Below are 18,670 nucleotides of genomic sequence, written 5' to 3'. Positions count from 1 at the left end.
CCAATGAAGGAATACATAGAACATATGCAACTGCCGAGTAGTTGTGTGAGAATTTGATTTATAGAGTCCATTGGTTAAAATATCTCTATCTTTCTTGCATAGCTAGATTTTGACTACAGATGAATCCTTCCAAAATGTTGCATTATCTTTCTTTGGTTGGCTACAAACAATATTACAAGTCTTTGTGTTTTGGATTTTAGTCTCAACTTGTTTTTCAGTTTTTTCCTATAAGTAATGGAAGCCATAACGCATATATCATGGCTAGGCTGGCCTAAATAATATGTATGCCGGTGTTCAAAACCAAAACCGATAGTTGAACCGGAATTAGATTGGATTTAGTGTCTACGTTCCGGTCAGCAGTTTTTATACCCGGATATCAAGAAATTCAAGGTAAAATTATCAAATACCGAATTCCAAAATAAATGTTCTGATGTTAATAACTTTAAGATAAACTTGTCCATACTGGACATTCTTTTAAGTGTGTATGTCTAATCAAATCAAACAGTTTTAAAAAATTCCGGTTTAATTCAGTTATACCCATCCAATTTGGTCCAATCTGATTGGACCCAATTTTCAATTCTTAGGACCGAACAATCTAGTATTAGGTTCAATAGATTGAACGGCCGGTCCGTATGATTTTTTAAATCACTGATGCACACACCTTTTGTTATCAAACTTTGTCATATATGATAGAAATTCAATAAGCATTCTCCTTTTAAAATGTCACGTCATTCATCTCTTATACATAATAGGAATAGCTCTTTTTCTTATATAGTCCCGTAGAAAATGAAACTCAAAATTCTCATAATATGAGATGAGACTATCAATCATAATATTCGCTAATTAGTCTATTATATCAATTTTAGTGTAATCAAGTGTTTAATAATTCCACTCATCTTAATTTAGTGGACTAGACTGAATTATCTTAAATTCATGATATTTCAATTGCATGTTTAATTTAATGACGGAATTGTGAATTTCTTCACAAAAGTGTTACACGCTTCCTACATTTTCATGATGAAATTATAAAGTGGTCTCAAGTTGTTTATACATGTGTGTGGCTGTAGATTAAATGGGAGTTACCGGAGTGCATCTAAATCAAATTAAACCGAAATTTTAGTTTTTCTCTTTCGAGCTAAGTTTATAATAATGCAAATTTTTTAAAATCAAATCGAACTAGTTGTGTTGGTTCCACTTCGATTTGATTTTTTTATTTGATATGTACTAAAGTTTTGACTATCTTTTTATTTTAAATACCAAATCAAACTAAAACAACTATTTTTATGTAAATTAGATGAACTGAGTTATCCATACGATTGGATTATTCAAGTACATCTTTTGCACATCCAAACTTGTAAGAGTAACAATTAACAAACCATATTTACAGTATTCTCTTAATTATTGTTATCATTTACAGTTTTCTCATAATTTCATAAATCTCTCTACATGCATTTATTTATCTACCTTAGAGAATATATATTTCTTGAGCAATTTTTTTCAAACATATATAAGCACTTTAAAAGCAAATATATTGTCAGATCGTAACTGCTATTCTCATTTTATAAGAATTATAGAATATATGAAATTTAAATTTTCACACCATATTCATATTTATGTATTTATGATTGAGCTACGGCTATTCACAATTAGAAAAAGGAAGCACATATTATCATAAAGTAGCTATGAACTTGCATATTTAGATCCATTGCTAGTGTGATCTTTCTCTAAAGTACCATCACTAGATATTCTTAATATCATGGTATTACCTTTCAAAAATACAATAGTAATATTTTTTGGTTTTAATAATTTACCCAATATCACCAACATTATAATGTGATAAATCACTAGAGAGCCAAAAAATTTAAGAGAGGAGAAGGCAAAATGTTAAATAAAAAATATCAATTACTGAATTAGGATTTATTAATAATAAATTTAAAATTAATGAATAATCAAGGGACAAAAGAAAGAGAACATACAGATAAGTATATACATCCAATATCAGGTTATATATATGTTAAAGATTTTTATATAAATTACTAATATGTTTTTACTTAAATTATGAACATAAAATAAATGCTACTTGCTAATATTTAGAAGATAGGGAGAAACTATGTCAGCCGATGAGAAATGGATGTATAGTAAAATAGGAGTAAAATGGGGTATTGTATAGTAAAATAGGAGTAAAATGGGGTATTGGTGGTGGACTGGAAGGCGATCGCCTCGCTGTCGCACCCCTATCTGTGTCGATGGATATGTTTAAATCTTACAAAAAAAAGAACACATCAAGTAGATACTTAAAAGAATTTTTGAGCGTTCAATACGGCGGTCATATAAGTATTTACTAGAAAAATGTAAGAGAATAAAAACAGAGAAAACCAAAATAAGAATTACAGAGTTAATAAAAAAAGTATTTAAAAATTGTTCGTAAAATTAATTATATATGAGGTTGTGTGACTATTTTAATCTTTTTAAAAATCCCCATGTTAATGTTGTGGTATAGTTATGAGAATTTGTATCCACACATGCATGTTGCACAAGGACATTGTTCGAACTCCTAAAGCTCTTGCTGATGTTGTTTGGGCTCCTAAGTATTTTCTTTGAATCTTTATATTGATCGAATTTTGCGGATAATGTTAGACTTCATGAACTTGATGAACTTTTAAGAGATTTTGCGTTAATTTATGAATGTAGTAATAACATTGTACATACCATACCAATGATATAAAGTAAATTGTATTAGTATAAGAAGAAAGCCAATGTGGATTTTGAATTCTAAATTATTATTGTTCAAATTGTCGTTAACCCTAGTTATTGCCTTAGAAAATGTCCGTCCACAAAACGTTGACAATATAGTAGATGGGGAGAAACCTGAAATACTTACAAAACTATCTTAAAAAATCATTTAATTTTATAAAAATACGTATTTACTCAAAAAAATTAACTGTACCTAAAAAACAAAAAAAAATTACATGCTTTACTTATTTTTTTATTATAAAAAAATACATTTTTAATACACTTTTGGTACATTATCTATATTTACGTTAAAATGAAAATTTATTTCATATTTTCATAAACTTTATAGGTATAGAATATAAACGTTTTAGGAGTACTAGTTTTGCTTTACGTGTTTCACACGTGACTCGTCAAATGATCAAACATATTTTGAAATAGTAGTTAATTTGTAATAGTTTATCTTGTTATGTTCAATTAATACCCAAATTTTATAATTATATTATATTTTAATAGAAAATACAAAATAATAATTAAAATAGTAATTTATCGGGATAGTTTATCTTATTTTGAATTTTATATGATAAAAAAGAATTAGAATAGTAAGTATGAGATAGTTAAAGTAGTATATTATAATTAGTATTCTAGATAATTATCTTAATATAGTAGTTTATTTTAATTAGTACTCTAACTTATTTTAACATATTAGTTTATTAGCTAAACCTATTTTGAGGTTCCTAAACTATACATTTTTGGTTCATTAGGTTCCTTAATTTTTATTTGACTTTTTCGAATCCTTATACTTTCATTTTTTGGTTCATCAGATCCTTCAACTTTTATTTGCCTTTCTCAAGTCCTTAATTGTTTATTTTTTGGTTAATTGGGTCCTTAAATGGATCTTCGTTTAAGGACCTAATGAACAAAAAAACAAAAATTTAAATATCTGAGAAAGTCAAATAGAAATTGAGGGACCTGATGAACTAAAAAATAAAAATTTAAAGATTTAAAAAGTCAAATAAAAATTGAAGGACTTGATGAACCAAAAAATGAAAGTTTAAAGACCTTAAAATAGGTTTAGCCTAGTTTATTTTAGTTAGTACTCTAATTCTAATAATTATATTAATAGTTTTTAATTAATAATTAAGTTTTATAAAGTGAAAAGGACATTAACGTAAATGTGCCTGTCCCTCCACCCATCCGTGCTTTTATATATAGTATAGATAGATATGTTTTTATAATTTTTTTTCGTTTTCTTGGATTTTTTTTAATTTTTCCAAGAAACATGTGTACTACAAGTCTTTCTGATTTGGGCTCTTCTTCCTCTCACCTTCCATTATTCTCCAATAGCCAATATTTTTCAAAAATAAACGAAACTTCGCTTAAATTAAAGCCCATTGGAACGGTTCAACAGCGGGTCCTATTTCTACTTGTTTACACGCACGAAACCACGGACGATACACTAAACCTCAGGCGCCTCCCAACCCATTTAACAACAAAAGCCCCCACAGATTGGCAAATGGCATATTTAAAACCATGTATTTATCATTTCTTTTGAATTGAGTTCCTCCACTTTTTTTTGTTAGAATTGAGTTCTTATATTTTAATTTTCTAGACACTAAATTCTTTCATCACAAAAATAAAATACTCGCACCCCACAAGCTATTAGCCTGACCCGGATAATATTTTTATTCCTTTTTTATGTCAACTTTTTTTTATTAAATTCATGAATTCTTATTTTTATGGAAAAAAGGATTTTCAATCGTTTTTTTTTCCAGTATGACTTGACAACATTAACACTTTTTTGTGACAGAAGAATCTAATGTCTATAAAATTAAATGTGTAAAGATTTAATTATAGTAGAGGGTCTAATTCAAAAACTATTTTAGTATAGGGACCTAAATCTGCATTTTACGTAACAGATTTATGTAACCTTTGCAATTTATTGCATACATCTTATTTACCTGGTTTTTCCATGAAACAATGGATCTTACTATGGTTGATTGGAAAACTAAACTCCACATAGTTCATACACGTTATTTCATCATATACATCCACTATTTAATAATCAATATAAAATTCATTATCTAGAGTCATGATTATGCTCTGTACTATTGGTGAACATCACCTATAAACCGATCATTCAAGGAAAAAAAAAGAAGTCGAATATAAATGAATTACAAATTTATTTTAATTTAATTAAATCTATAATATAAAATTTTATATATTTTATAAAACAAGTGTAAGTGTGTTTATTCGACAGTAACTTGAGTAAATGTTATACATTGAGATAAACAAACAATTACACCCTCTATACTAAATTTAAACAAATGTATTCTCGATTTTTGTCCTATAAAAATAAAAAAATTCACTTTTATAATAATTAGAAATTTATTAATTACGGTTAATCTATTAAAATGTTTTTACAGTATTCTTTAAACCTTTTTAAAAATAAGCTATTATAAAATCATTATATTTAATGTTTATAATAAAATTATAAGTGTATTTTGATAATTTTATTTTTAACTAACAATAAATGTGATATTTTTTTATTTTTAGGATATATATAAAACTGATAATTTTAGTTATTTATATGTGATAGATTGAGTATTTGTTATTTTTTAAATTATTGAAAATAATTAGTTATATCTATCATCATTGATTATAATATATTAAAAAAATTAAGTATTAAATTACTGTATAATTAATAGACAGTTTGTAGATAAATATAAAAATAAAAATAATTAATTAAATTATTCATTATATATTAGTACTCACGTTTATTTTAAAGAATTTTATTTTAAAATTTAAGGATATAAATTTATACCATATTTTTAATTTATATTTTATTCTTATTAACTAATTTGAAATTATATTTATTATGAATTAGTTTTATGAATTCTATTCAGATAGTAGAATAATAAAAAAGTAAAAATAAATAAATTTAAACAGTTTGTAGTAATTTTTATAGAACATATCTTAACAATTATTTATAATTAAAGATTAAAGTAAATTTCCTTTAAAAAAACTTAATAGGTGAACTGGGTTTTGAGCACACTCCAAATTTGCACATCTACCAAAACTGTAATAAAGCCAAGATACATGCAAAAGCTTCCAAACATAGGAGGCATACTAAGCAAAGTCTCCTTGCACGCGGCAAAATATTTAAAACGTGTAACTATCTGAGCCAAAACGACCCTATTCCAAAAGTTGGAAACCCCAAAAACAAATTTGTCGTTTTGTTATCCTCTGCATTAACAAAAACCGCGTGCCTTTCACCCCCAGAATTCGCACAAACTCCATATATCAGCCCATTATATTCCCTCTAATCAAACAAAACAGACCAGCTCACACCACAAGCCGCCACTGAATAACCAATATATAGTCTCCATAAAACCCACCTTCAGATACCAATTTTTCTTCGTCAACCTTTCAAAATCCCATTCTCAATCAACAAAATATTTCAAGAATGTGTAGAACCACGGATTTTCATGGGTTCTTGCCTAAGGATCGAAATAGCTTAAAGATTAAAGCCTTCTTTATTCGTTTCTCTGGTTTAAAATCATGCAAGAATATGCCTGACTCCCTCACACTTGCTTATCTTCCTCGCATTAATGGAGCTGAGCTTCTCGTTGATGGGTCTAGCGTAAAATCTGATGCACCTGCGTTCTTGACGCTGCATAGAGTCGTTAACGTCAAAACCAAAGGAGAGGCGGTTTACGGGTCTAGAGAACGGGTTCGAGCAAGTGGAGCGGTTCGGTTTGAGGTTTTACTGGGAGATGAGAGAATCTTGAAAGGAATGTATGGGAAAAATAAGGAGGACGAGTGGAAGCTGGAGTGGAAATGTGCGGTGGAGAATGAGGCGGTTGTTGTTGGCGGATCCACGGCGGATGTTGCGGTGGCCGTTGATGGGGAGGTGCCGATTTTGAGTGGGAGGGTGGAGATGGCGCTTTCTAAGAGAAGAGGAGGGTTTGATAGACTGGAGGTGATTCCAGAGGAAAAAGACGAGGGTCATGATCGTGATGAATCGGAAAATAGTTTGGACGGTGAGGATGATTTGGAGGAAAGTTATGGTCCTGATTGTGATATGATGATGGATTCAGAAGGAGTAACGTGGGCCGTTGATTTGGGTATTTGGGTAATGTGTTTAGGAGTGGGCTACTTAGTTTCTAAAGCTTCTGCTAAAAGCTTCAGACGCTTGAGACTAATTTAATCTAGGCTTTAGCTTCAGCTTCAGTCCAGTTTTGTTCTATCTGACTCACTAATTTATTTTTCTTTTTGTATAAATGCTATCAAGAAACTAATCGAAGGAATAATACAACTATGCCGATTCCAACTAAGGCAAGAAAAATAAAATTCCTGCTGATTTCTTTTATGTATATATTTTTAGATTCATTAGATTATAGATGTGAACTACAGAATGTTCTAAATAGAATTTTGTGCAGCTGTGATGGAAATTATAGCCATTGGAATATTGGATCATAGATTATGCAATGAACATAGACACTAGTTATGCTGCAGAAGTTTGGAAATTGAAATAAGAAAATAAGTGATTAAGAATTAAAAATAAATGTTATTGTTGTTCACTTGTTTCACTAGAACCAACTTATTAATGTTATAAAAAACAAAACCAAGTTATTAATGGTATACAAAACAAAAACTTATTAATTTAATAAAAAAATAAATCTAATAGTTCATCAAAAAAAAATCTAAAAATTAATGTAAAATAAAAAAAATTACATTTATATTATCGTTTGGAGTCTCATATTATTTATAAACCAATAATACATTATTTATGTGAAAAAATTAATAATAATAAAAAGTAAATAATGATTAAAGACTATCTATCACAAATATTCATTGTTATGCTGTAAGTATGACGTGACACAATTTTTTTATGAGTATTTACAAATCACATCAATGCGACAATGTTATAAATATTGCAATGACCTTTAGTTCTTATTAGTTCTTCAAAATTTTCAAATGTTTTGCCATAAATAGAATTAATATTGTTTGAATTTAGTTTACATGAATTATGATGTTTGAATAAAACGTTATTTTCGAGCACGATGTTGATAATAAAAAAGATATATGTTGAACTATTTATGAGTCTCTAAATATTTACAATCCAAATAAATTAAATTAGAATATTCCTAAATCAATTTTTTCCGAGCTTGAATTTCACAGCCTTCACTCATAAATCTATTATCGACACTTGTAAAATGTAACACTTTATTTTTTTATAATAATTTGATTATTTAACACTAATAATGATTTCCGACTGGCTAAGAAAATGGCCAATTAAAAAAATGTGCCATTCATATACTATGGATATCTTAATCAAAAAAAGTTTAATAAAACAACAATAAAGGAATGAGTAATTCGTATTTTACTCCGTCCTTAATAAACATTAATATATGAAAAAAAATGACTGAACTAGAATAATAATGAACTCATAAATAAGTGAAAATTAGATTTGAAGGATTATTGAGTTTTTATTTAGAAAAATTCACGAACAATCATGTTAAAATACATATATGTCTTGTTTTATGTCATATTAATAGAAATAATTTAACAATTTTCTCGAGTTTTTTACCCATATAATTTTGCTTCAGATTTAATTTAATAGATTTCTATTATATCAAAAAATATTAATAATGAAAAGAAGGAAAAAATCACAATTGCCTTACAAAATTAGCAAAGTATTCTTAAACAAAATCCAAAAATATCAAGTACTAATACTTCAGCCCCGCATGATATTAATATGAGCCTTACACGTGTCGTCATCAGTCACTCCACATATCATCGCCGCACATTGCAATTTTTTTAATTAAAAAAAACACAATACAATTACCAATATCGGCTCTGATGGTGGTCAACTGTTGAGACTTGAGATAGAAATTAAGAAGAAGACACAAAATCCCTCAAATTCGACTTTCATCGCACGCGCTCACCTATAACATAGAATAGTGGATTTGCAGGGAAGTAGAAAGCAGTTTTGCAGGGAGGTTTTCCGGTGAGGCTATGGAGAGGACGGGAGGATGTAATCCAAAGAACTACTCCGCCAATCCCGATGACTACAAGCTTCTAGAAGAAATTGGTTACGGTGCTAGTGCTACTGTTTTTAGAGCGATCTATCTTCCTTGTAATGATGTCATTGCTGTTAAGTGTTTGGATCTTGATCGCTGCAATTGTAATCTGGTTAGTCATTTCCTATTTTTTCTTGTAATTTACTGCTTCTTTTTGTGTTTTAGATTTATTTTTATGTTTGATTGCAATTGTTGGAGTTTGTTTTTGAGATTCGAATCAGATCGTGTTTAAACCTCGGCTTAGAGCTTAGGATTTTGATTTTGACTTGATTTGACTGTTCGCCGTTTCAGCTTATTGTAGCTGGATTTGTTCATCAACTAATGTTTTGGTCCCTTAGTGAATATTGCAATATTTGGGAAATTTAGTGTTGGTATAATCTCAGAGGATTAATTTAATGATTTTTAATGAGCTAATGGAGTTCGAATCGGAGATTTCCATTATAAATGTGACTCACTGTTTGAGTTTAGGTTCTAAATACTTGCCGGATTGTAGAATTTAGTTGGTTTGGGAATAAAGTGGAGGTTTAATCGATTGACCTAAGATAATGCGAGTTTAAGTGTTTTTACTATATGTACTGAGGATCTGGTCTTAATGTATTACCATAATTTGTATTGTTACCACGAATTGGGACGTGCATCCAAATTCGTGGTAGTACCAGAAATGCCTTAGTACGCGTACTGGAAGTCCATGTGAAGAGTTTCCATTAATTGTTGATAAAGAGAGATTGGACTGAAAAAACTGCAGAAGAAAAATGCAGAAGAAGATGGAGAATAACAACAGAGGTGGGAAGTTGTTTTAGTTATGTTTTGTATTCAAATACTAATGTCCTAGGGTTTTATTGTCTTTGTGCTTATGGGCTTAGTAATTTGGTTTTTAAAGCAGCTAATTATAGATAACAATACCTTATTCAATAAAGATTGTAATTAACATTGTAAATTGCTGTCAACTTAAATTCTCTTTAAAGGATTCTGAGAGTTTCACTTTAATCAAAACTTATCTTATGATTATTAACAAAAAAGAAGAAGTATGAAGAGGCAAAAGAAAGCTAAATTAAATTATTTTTATTGAATTTTAATTTCTGAAGTTGTTTATTTGTTTAAGATGTTAAAGGAGTTGAAGAGAATATAACATTATGTTGGCACTTGATTTTGTGTTAGAATTCATAAGTGAAAATATCTATTTATGTAATGCTAATATTCCACAAAATATTGATTTTGTGCTTGTATATGACAAGCGTTCCGAATAAGAGAGGTTCAACGTACCACATATAAGAAGAATTTACTAACTAATTCTACCCCCTACATATCATAAAAAATAAACCAACGTATTTCGTTCCCGTATGTACCATAAAAATTAAACTAATGTATTACATTCCTGTTCCCGTAATACGACCCGGAACGCACCGCGTTCCTGCTAACACGGGTATAACCATTGTTAAATATCTCCTTTCTTGAAGCTTAGTTTCATCTGAAGAATGTAGTACTCGTTTTTACCATGTTTACCATAATCATTCAGGAAACTGTAGGATTGTGAATGTTAGTTGCTAAATTTCAGTGTATAATAGGCCTATATTGGTCAATAGCGATATTTTTGGAGGAGTTATGTCTTGATGAAACCAATGTTTCTTATTAGTGTAGGTTGAGTGGTAACCTTTTTTATACCTATTAGTTAAACTTTTGTAGAAGGAGACGTGGCTTTGAAACAGGAGTTTCATATTAGCGTAGGTTGAATTATCACATTTTTCAACTTGATTTTTACAAGAAAAACGTGAACCAAAGCCAAATGAAAATGTTGATCATTATCATCTCTTTAGGGGGAGATATCTCTGTCTTTCTTATGTCTTGATGAGACCAATGTTTCTTGTTAGGGTAGGTTGCATTGCATGGTAACCTTTTTGTACATATATGATTGGTGAATAGTTAAGTTTTTGTAGAAGGAGGTGTCGCTTTGAAACAAGAGTTCCATATTAGCATAGGTTGAATTATCACGTTTTCCTGATTTTTACAAGAAAAACTTGGACAAAAGCCAAATGAAAATGTTGATCATTATCATCTCTTTGCGGGAAGATGTCTCTCTGTCTTTCTTATGTCTTGATGAAACCAATGTTTCTTATTTGGGTAGGTTGCATGGTAACCTTTTTATACCTATATGATCGGTGAATAGTTAAGTTTTTATAGAAGGAGGTGTGGCTTTGATTCATATTAGCGTAAGTTGAATTAACACATTTTCCAACTTGATTTTTGCAAGAACAACTTGGACAGAAGCCAAATGAAAATGTTGATCATTATCATCTGTTTGTGGGAAGATGTCTCTGTCTTTCTTATGCTTCCTCCTCTCCTGTTGGAAGCTTTTCTTGTTTTTGGCCATATCTTATCTTTTTTTTTATTGTTTGTTTTTCTTGTACTACTTTTTAGCTTGTCGACTCTAAGAAGATGTATATAATCTCATGTGATTTTGAGGGATAAAGCCAAAAGTAGAGGACTTACTTGTGTGATAATGTTGGCTCACTTTGTCAACATTTACCTCCTTTCAAATCTTTCCTTTTGATGAAATAAAAAAGGAAGTAATGACTCTTTCAACTTCACATTTCTTACCTTTTTAAATACAGGTAGAATCTGATGACATGTCTATATTTTTGAACAATCTAAGTCAAATAATTGCCGTCTGCAGTTTTTTAATTACAGTTAGGGTGTCACTGAGCTGATTTTTCTTTGGGCACATGCTTTCTTTGATTATTTTCTGAAAATATCAAACTGTTTCTTATTTTATAGGATGACATACGTAGAGAAGCTCAAACTATGAGTTTGATAGATCATCCAAATGTTATTAGGGCATTTTGTTCATTTGTTGTTGATCGATATCTGTGGGTGGTGATGCCATTCATGGATGAAGGTTCTTGTTTGCACCTCATGAAGATTGCATATCCAGATGGCTTTGAAGAGGCTGCTATTGGTTCTATTCTTAAAGAAACTCTTAAGGCTTTGGATTACCTACATCGACAGGGACATATTCATCGGGATGTTAAGGTGAGGATTAACATTTGCACATTTTTGTATTTAATGACTTATGTTTTTTCCGTTTACAACTCTATGGTGTCTGGGCATTGATTTTATATTTGTTTCATCCACTCTTACAGGCTGGAAACATACTACTAAATAGTAATGGGTTTGTAAAGCTTGCTGACTTTGGTGTTTCAGCTTGCATGTTTGATGCAGGTGATAGACAACGTTCTAGAAATACTTTTGTGGGGACTCCGTGCTGGTGTGTATAAATTATTTTTCTATGATTTATTTATATACTTTTGTGCTGTTTATGATTGAATAACAATACGCCATCCTCCTCATCTTAAATTGAATAATAAATGGGTTCTAAACCTTGGAGTTTATTGTCTAATCTTCAGGATGGCACCGGAGGTTTTGCAGCCGGGAAGTGGATATAATTCTAAGTAAGTTTTTGGTTGCTAATTTTTAAAAATTTGTAATGTGACCAAGAGTTTACCATAATGTAGTTGTATCAAGTTGTGGCTTGTTGCATCAGTAAAGTTTTAATCTGAATCTGCACTCTGTCCTCCCCTAAGCATGTGGGAAGGCCGGTTTGTGGCCTCTGTTCTTTCAATGTTTTATTTTGTTGTTGATGATGGTGCATGTTTATGTTCACCTCAAATTCTATATTGATCTTTGTATTTGGGCTGTTGATGGTGGTGGTTATGCTCGTCTTCACTTTCCATGCGTGCCTAACATGATGCATTATCTTTTGGTTCTCTCATGCAAGACTGAGCAGCATATCTTTTATTTGCTATAACTATGTACATGCTTATAAAGCTTTGAAAGTTGTATATGTAACAAAGAATATCCATAGCTGGTTATGTTTATTTTGTCCTCTCATTTAGTTGACATTTAGCTGTGTGTTCTATTTTAGCGATTAGACTGGGTTCATATCTAGATCAATGAAAGCATATGATTACAAGTAACAACTTCAAAACTGAGATTGGAAAGAAAACTTATATGGTTATTGCTTGGTTTGTCCCTTTGGTCATTCTTGCACAGGGCTGATATTTGGTCTTTTGGTATAACGGCATTAGAGTTGGCTCATGGTCATGCTCCTTTCTCAAAATACCCGCCCATGAAGGTATTTCCAATTGCGATTCCATGAAGTAAATGCTAAAATGGTGTTCAAGAGAAGATTTGTTTTTTCTTGGTTTTGTGGATATATCTTAATTTTGCTTCATGCTTTTCTTGATGTGACAGGTCCTGTTAATGACAATACAGAATGCCCCTCCTGGACTTGATTATGATCGTGATAAAAAGTTCTCTAAGGTACTGGAATTCTTTCTGGCTAGATTTATGTATTAATAGATTTTAGTCCTCCTTTGTGCTTTTGTAGAATAAGGTGGTACATTGTCTGCCATTTCCTGTAAAAACAGTTATCATGGTTCTAGTGTTATTTCGCTAGCAATATTCCTCTCATAATTGTTAAGATTCTTATTGGAGGATTTCCAGTTGTGATCAGTCTTTTAAAGAAATGGTTGCAATGTGCCTGGTAAAAGATCAAACAAAGAGGCCAACAGCTGAGAAGTTATTAAAGCACTCTTTTTTCAAGCATGCAAAGCCTCCAGAGCTTTCTGTGAAGAAGCTATTTGCAGACTTGCCGCCCCTTTGGAATCGTGTGAAATCCCTTCAGGTTTGTGGTCGTAGTGCTATGAGGGTTGCTTTGTGCCTAAAGACGTTGCAGTTAGTTGTTTCAATGACTTGGTAAAATGTTGCAGCTTAAAGATGCAGCACAGCTAGCTTTAAAGAAAATGCCTTCTGCAGAGCAAGAAGCTTTGTCACAGGTTAGAAACATTTCTCAGATCATTGAATTGAACTTGCTGACTGTGCCTGTCGCTGATGGATGCTCTTTAAACATGATATTCATTCATTTTATCTTGCTGTTATACATTGCATGTTCTCCTGGGAAGTTCTTTATTTACTGAGCCGTATCCTATTAGCTTGATCTACATAAGTTAAAATTCCATCTTCCTCATTGGTGACTGCACTTTCTTTTTCTTGATGGCCCAACTTTTTGCTGCAAATTCTCAGTATTTATTGCAAATCATGCCCAGTAGCAATTTACAATTGGCATTTGGCATGAGTTGTAAACGCATTAATATTGTAAATCATTACCCTGGGCCTGGATTGAGTCCATGTTCCTTGGTCACATTTCATATGGGAGATTGTCTTGCATGTGAACTTCCCTGATCTATCAGATGTAACCTGATAAAAAGAGAGTTTTCTGATTTGGGAATTTGCTACACAGCTTCACTGCATTCTCTATAGAGCCTATGAGAACTAAAAGAATGGTTGGAATCTTTTGAAACAACTGTGGCATTCTTTATTGGAATGCCACTATTGTTTCTGAGATTGTGTCAACTGCTATCCATTCATGAATTAAGTAAATAAACTTATAACTGGGAACACTAAATCTGCGGGGTCCTGGATATCTAAACTTGGTTGCTCTCTGCATGTGTTATTTGTTATATTCTGATGGTTATAGTACTGTGTTTGTCTTTTCCCATCAGAGTGAGTACCAGCGTGGAGTTAGTGCTTGGAATTTTGATGTTGAGGATTTAAAAGTTCAAGCATCGTTAGTAAGTGATCTATCATGAAGATGTTGTTTTAAGGTGATGATTTTCAAAACAAGAGTTGCGTGCTGGGTGTTCTAAGCTTTTTTTTTTTTGGTAGGTTCGAGATGATGATGATATGCATGACACGAGGGAAGAAGAAGAAATAATGAAACAATTTGGTAGTGATAAGGTTATCAATCTGGTTATCAAAACAAATTTATTCATTTTCCTCTTCCGCTTTTCTCTTTGCTTGTTCAAGTTCTCTGCATTGCTATGAATTTTTGATCCTTAGCAATTAAACATGTTATTTTCTTGTTTATGTCTGGCAGGCTGTTTGTGATGCTCAATCCAGTTCTATGAAACTGAATATGAATAGTGAAATACAGCTAGCTGACAGTATCTTGCAGACAGTTGAAGATGAATTACAACAGGAAGAGAGTTTGAACCGAAAGGGAAAATTTGTAGAAAATGACTTGCTAGAAGGTGGTTACCTAGACAAAATTGCTTCAAAAATAAGTGGATCAAGCAATGATGAAAAAGCATCGTCTTCAGAAAAGGATGTTAGTCAGGCCAAGACTAAAATGGCAAAGAGCCGTCAATCTCAAAGTGGGCCTCTCGTGCCTGGTGCTGTGCTTGGTCATTCATTATCGGATAAGGGCCGTTTCACAGAAAGGTTTGCATGCTTCATCATCAGCATCATTATTATTTTGAGTTCATCTGCAATTTTGATCAGGCTGTTTAAAATGATGTTGCTTGTTGCATAGAGAATCTTTTTATTGGTTAAGATGGTCTTCACATAATGCTTCTTAAATTTGCTAGTATTAAATGTGGTTCTAGATTGTCATTGAAAATTGAGGCTAACACCAAAGTGATTTAATGCAGAAATAGATTATGATATGTCGTAGTGATATACCTTTTCTAAAATGAAAGAAAACGATGTGAATGATCTTTTGGCTGAGACTGTTTTTTGTACAAGGATATTGGATGTTGAAAACGATAAAATATGAAGTAGAAGGAAGTAACATTTGTTCTGCAATTTACGAGTCTTCACTCCATTTTTCACACTTATGTGCTTGCATTCATCGAATCTTCAGTAAAGATTTATAGAAGAGTCCAGTGAGTTTTTTTGGCTATGCAAAGGTATTTGGGTGGTGCATTTGGTTTCAGAATTTTGTTAGTGAGAATGGAAGTCCAACTCTTTTTTTTTCCTTACTTCTTTATGTGGATCAGGAGAGAAACTTATGCAAATTCTGATTTTTCTTTATCAGGGAATTTAGATAAACTGCTTATTACTTTATTTCCTTGATGTTAGTTGAATTGTTTTATACAATCCTTAGTAGCCTATATTAGCCTTTGTTTATGTAGTTTGTTGTGAATCAATAGGTCTGAGAATGACACACCAGCGACAAGGGAGAGAACCACTTGTGAAGTTCGAAAAGCTCCAAGCTTTAGTGGTCCACTAATGCTTCCCAATCGAGCTTCTGCAAATAGTTTATCAGCTCCCATAAAATCTTCAGGAGGTACACAACACTCGGGATAAACGTTAAAGATTATGACTGTTGTTCCTTAATTCATCTTTCTGATATTTCTAGTACATATGATGTCGCTTATAATTTTTGACTTCTTTTAATTTCATTAATCAATGCCTTTGAATAGGATTCAGAGATTCCTTAGATGAAAAGTCAAAAGCTAATTTGGTGCAAATTAAGGGGAGATTTTCAGTAACATCAGAAAATTTAGATCTTGTAAAGGTAAGAGCTCCTTTACTATGAAGTTTTGTCTTATGATACGACTCTCACTAACCATTAGAATGTGCTCTAGGATATTCCATTAAGTACTGTTCAACGTCGATCTTCACCGGTAGGTTGCTGAACTTTATGAAGTAGTTTTGACCAACTAATTGTCGTCCACTTCTTAATGTTTTTTCTTCTTATAATTTTCAGGGATCACCGCTAAGAAAGTCTGCTAGCGTCGGCGAATGGATGTTTGAGCCCAAGCAAATGGTTTATACACTGAACTCTTTCTCTTGATTATGAATGAATTTCCACCTCTTTATTTTACAAGCTTGAAGTTTGCAAGCTATGAATTTTTTTATTACTGTCAACAAGCAGCTAGGGTGTTAGTCTGTTTGCACTGCTCTAGATGTCAGAATCTAGAGGCTTATGCTATTATCAGTTTAAGGGTTCACTCATATCTATCTCTATCTACACATACGCAAATACGTTGCAGAACACATCGATTGTTTATTGGTTTAATTTTTTATGCTATTTTAATTACTAGATGCCATGTCCACTTTTTCAGTCTACCAGTCAATCTCCAAAGGAGGTTATTAACAGCAATATATCCGCATCACTCATTATGCCTCACCTACAGAATCTTTTTCAGCAGACTTCAGTTCAGCAGGTAAGGCAGAGTGAAATTGAGTAATCAAATATATGACTGATTTCTCTGGGAGAAGTTTTTTTACATTCAAGCATGTAAATGCAAGTACCAGTTATTTTTACATTCAAGCATGTAAATGCAAGTACCAGTTATTTAATAGTTGGAAAATGTGTTATGATGGCAGGATCTTATTGTCAGTTTGCTGAATAGCTTACAACCAGCTGAAGCAGCAGATGGTGAGTAAAAGATTTGGTATTACTTGATTGATACATAATATGTTTATACGGTGAAAAACTGAACTTTCATGGTTTGCTTCTATCAGTTTCTCAAAATGGAAAATTACCACCGTTGCCCCGCAATTCCGAGATTAATGGAAGTGTAAGCTCAATTTATGTTCTGTTTGCCTCCTCCCCCTTTCTATCTTTCCTCTCATTCTTCTTCTCAATCCCTTAAAAGGTCATTTTTGTTGGGTCAATAATTTTTCTCTGCTCGGATATCTAAATAGAGGCGCTGCGGATTAAATTTTGATATTGGGTTTTGATTTGTTCATTTGGATTTTTTTTTCATCTTTCACTCCTCTTCCCCTCGTTGTTCACTTAACCAATAATACTAATAAATTAAATGATACTGAGATAGTGCTATGTGTAAAATGGTTATTACGACTTCTAAGGCCAATTGCATCATTGATCTCCCTATGCAACAGGTTGAAGCAGTATCGTCTGAGAGGGAGCGGGGATTGGTAATGAAAATCTCCGAGCTTCAAGCTAGGTTGTTAATTGTTAATGAGTTTATGCTACCTTTACTTTTAGTCCAAATATGAAAAATTTCCTAATGTTTACATGTCATTGTTCAGGATGATCTATTTGAATGATGAACTTAATGCTGAAAGGATGAAATATGTACAAGTGAGTTGCTCAAAATAATGGATTCTGGTTTTTAAGTCCCGTGGGATGGTTTCTTTAATGATTTTGTCACTGCTTATAGAAGAAGTAGGATGATTAAGGTCAAGTGGATCTAGTACTATAAATCACTTGTATCGATGGATAATTGTTGAATCAGATGACTGCAGCCTTGAAATAATATCTTATACATGTAATGTACGGATGGATTGACTCTCTGGAATACTTTATTTTCTGCAGTTGCTACAGCAGCTGAAAACTGTATCTGCTCAGGAACAAAATGGGGATAGGAGAGAAGTCGATGCCTGAAAGCTCAAAATGGCTGATACTGTAAAGTGAAGCTACCTTGTAAATTCATCGGTGTGGGTCATTCTTTCATCGTTGCTGTAGAGAGAACCTTCTGTCTGTAGAAAGTGCTGGATGGCGGTAAATGACATCTCTTCTGCAACTGTGTGATACACGGAAATTCCTTATAGTATGACAGTCACTATGATGAGGATTAAGCAAAGTTATGAGGATTAGGCAGACTTGCAGTCACATATGCACCTTCCCGTGTTCTTTAGTACTCAAAAACTGGCAATTTTATCGCCCACACTGAAGCCGTTGGCATGATAATATTAGAAAGCTTGAAGTGTTGATATATCTACATATTCTTTTATATCTGTTTATCCAGAACTTACTGTTTTGTGCATATTGACCTGATTTTTGTAAATGTGTCATCAGTAGACCAACCAAATGCTCCCTCTTTCTTATTTACTTGTGAAAATGCACCAACTTATAATTTCTATACAATAAAAATATAGATCGGAATTTTGTAGCTGGTGTTGGGAATGGTAATAACTGGCGGCAGAAATGACTAGCCTCTGTTTCCATTTTTGTTTTACTAACTTGTAACTAGGGAAAAGTTTACATATAATTTTCTTGATTAATTTCACAATTTTCAGTATTATATTTGCTGAAAGTCAAATCT

At 31.9% G+C, this 18,670-nt stretch overlaps 2 protein-coding genes across 4 annotated transcripts; both read left to right on the top strand.

The window, feature by feature from the left end:
• Positions 1-6,051: 6,051 nt before the first annotated feature.
• LOC126676610 (uncharacterized) lies at positions 6,052-7,125 on the top strand. The gene has a single exon (XM_050370842.2). It carries the CDS (start codon positions 6,197-6,199, stop codon positions 6,938-6,940), a length of 744 nt encoding a protein of 247 aa, XP_050226799.1. The 5' UTR covers positions 6,052-6,196; the 3' UTR covers positions 6,941-7,125.
• A 1,428-nt stretch (positions 7,126-8,553) lies between these two features.
• LOC126676239 (serine/threonine-protein kinase BLUS1-like) lies at positions 8,554-18,452 on the top strand. 3 transcript variants are annotated; one of them, XM_050370399.2, is made up of 21 exons: positions 8,555-8,928; positions 11,589-11,843; positions 11,954-12,078; positions 12,218-12,262; positions 12,864-12,945; positions 13,065-13,133; positions 13,327-13,497; positions 13,583-13,648; positions 14,375-14,443; positions 14,538-14,609; positions 14,749-15,092; positions 15,803-15,939; positions 16,076-16,170; positions 16,241-16,279; positions 16,363-16,422; positions 16,721-16,822; positions 16,986-17,037; positions 17,124-17,179; positions 17,505-17,569; positions 17,655-17,706; positions 17,941-18,452. In XM_050370399.2, the coding sequence occupies exons 1-21, from the start codon at positions 8,752-8,754 to the stop codon at positions 18,007-18,009; spliced, it is 2,202 nt and encodes a 733-aa protein (XP_050226356.1). In that variant the 5' UTR covers positions 8,555-8,751; the 3' UTR covers positions 18,010-18,452. The 3 variants fall into 3 exon arrangements, with proteins under 3 accessions (XP_055961552.1, XP_050226356.1, XP_050226357.1); XM_050370400.2 differs by lacking the exon at positions 16,241-16,279; XM_056105577.1 differs by lacking the exons at positions 17,124-17,179; positions 17,505-17,569; positions 17,655-17,706; positions 17,941-18,452 and adding an exon at positions 17,712-17,930 and having other exon boundaries at positions 8,554-8,928.
• The last annotated feature ends 218 nt before the right edge of the window (positions 18,453-18,670 follow it).

The sequence above is a fragment of the Mercurialis annua genome, linkage group LG4 (assembly GCF_937616625.2).
Source record: "Mercurialis annua linkage group LG4, ddMerAnnu1.2, whole genome shotgun sequence".
NCBI lineage: Eukaryota > Viridiplantae > Streptophyta > Magnoliopsida > Malpighiales > Euphorbiaceae > Mercurialis > Mercurialis annua.
Note: the sequence above shows the minus strand (reverse complement) of the source record. Positions and strands in the feature narration are given on the sequence as shown.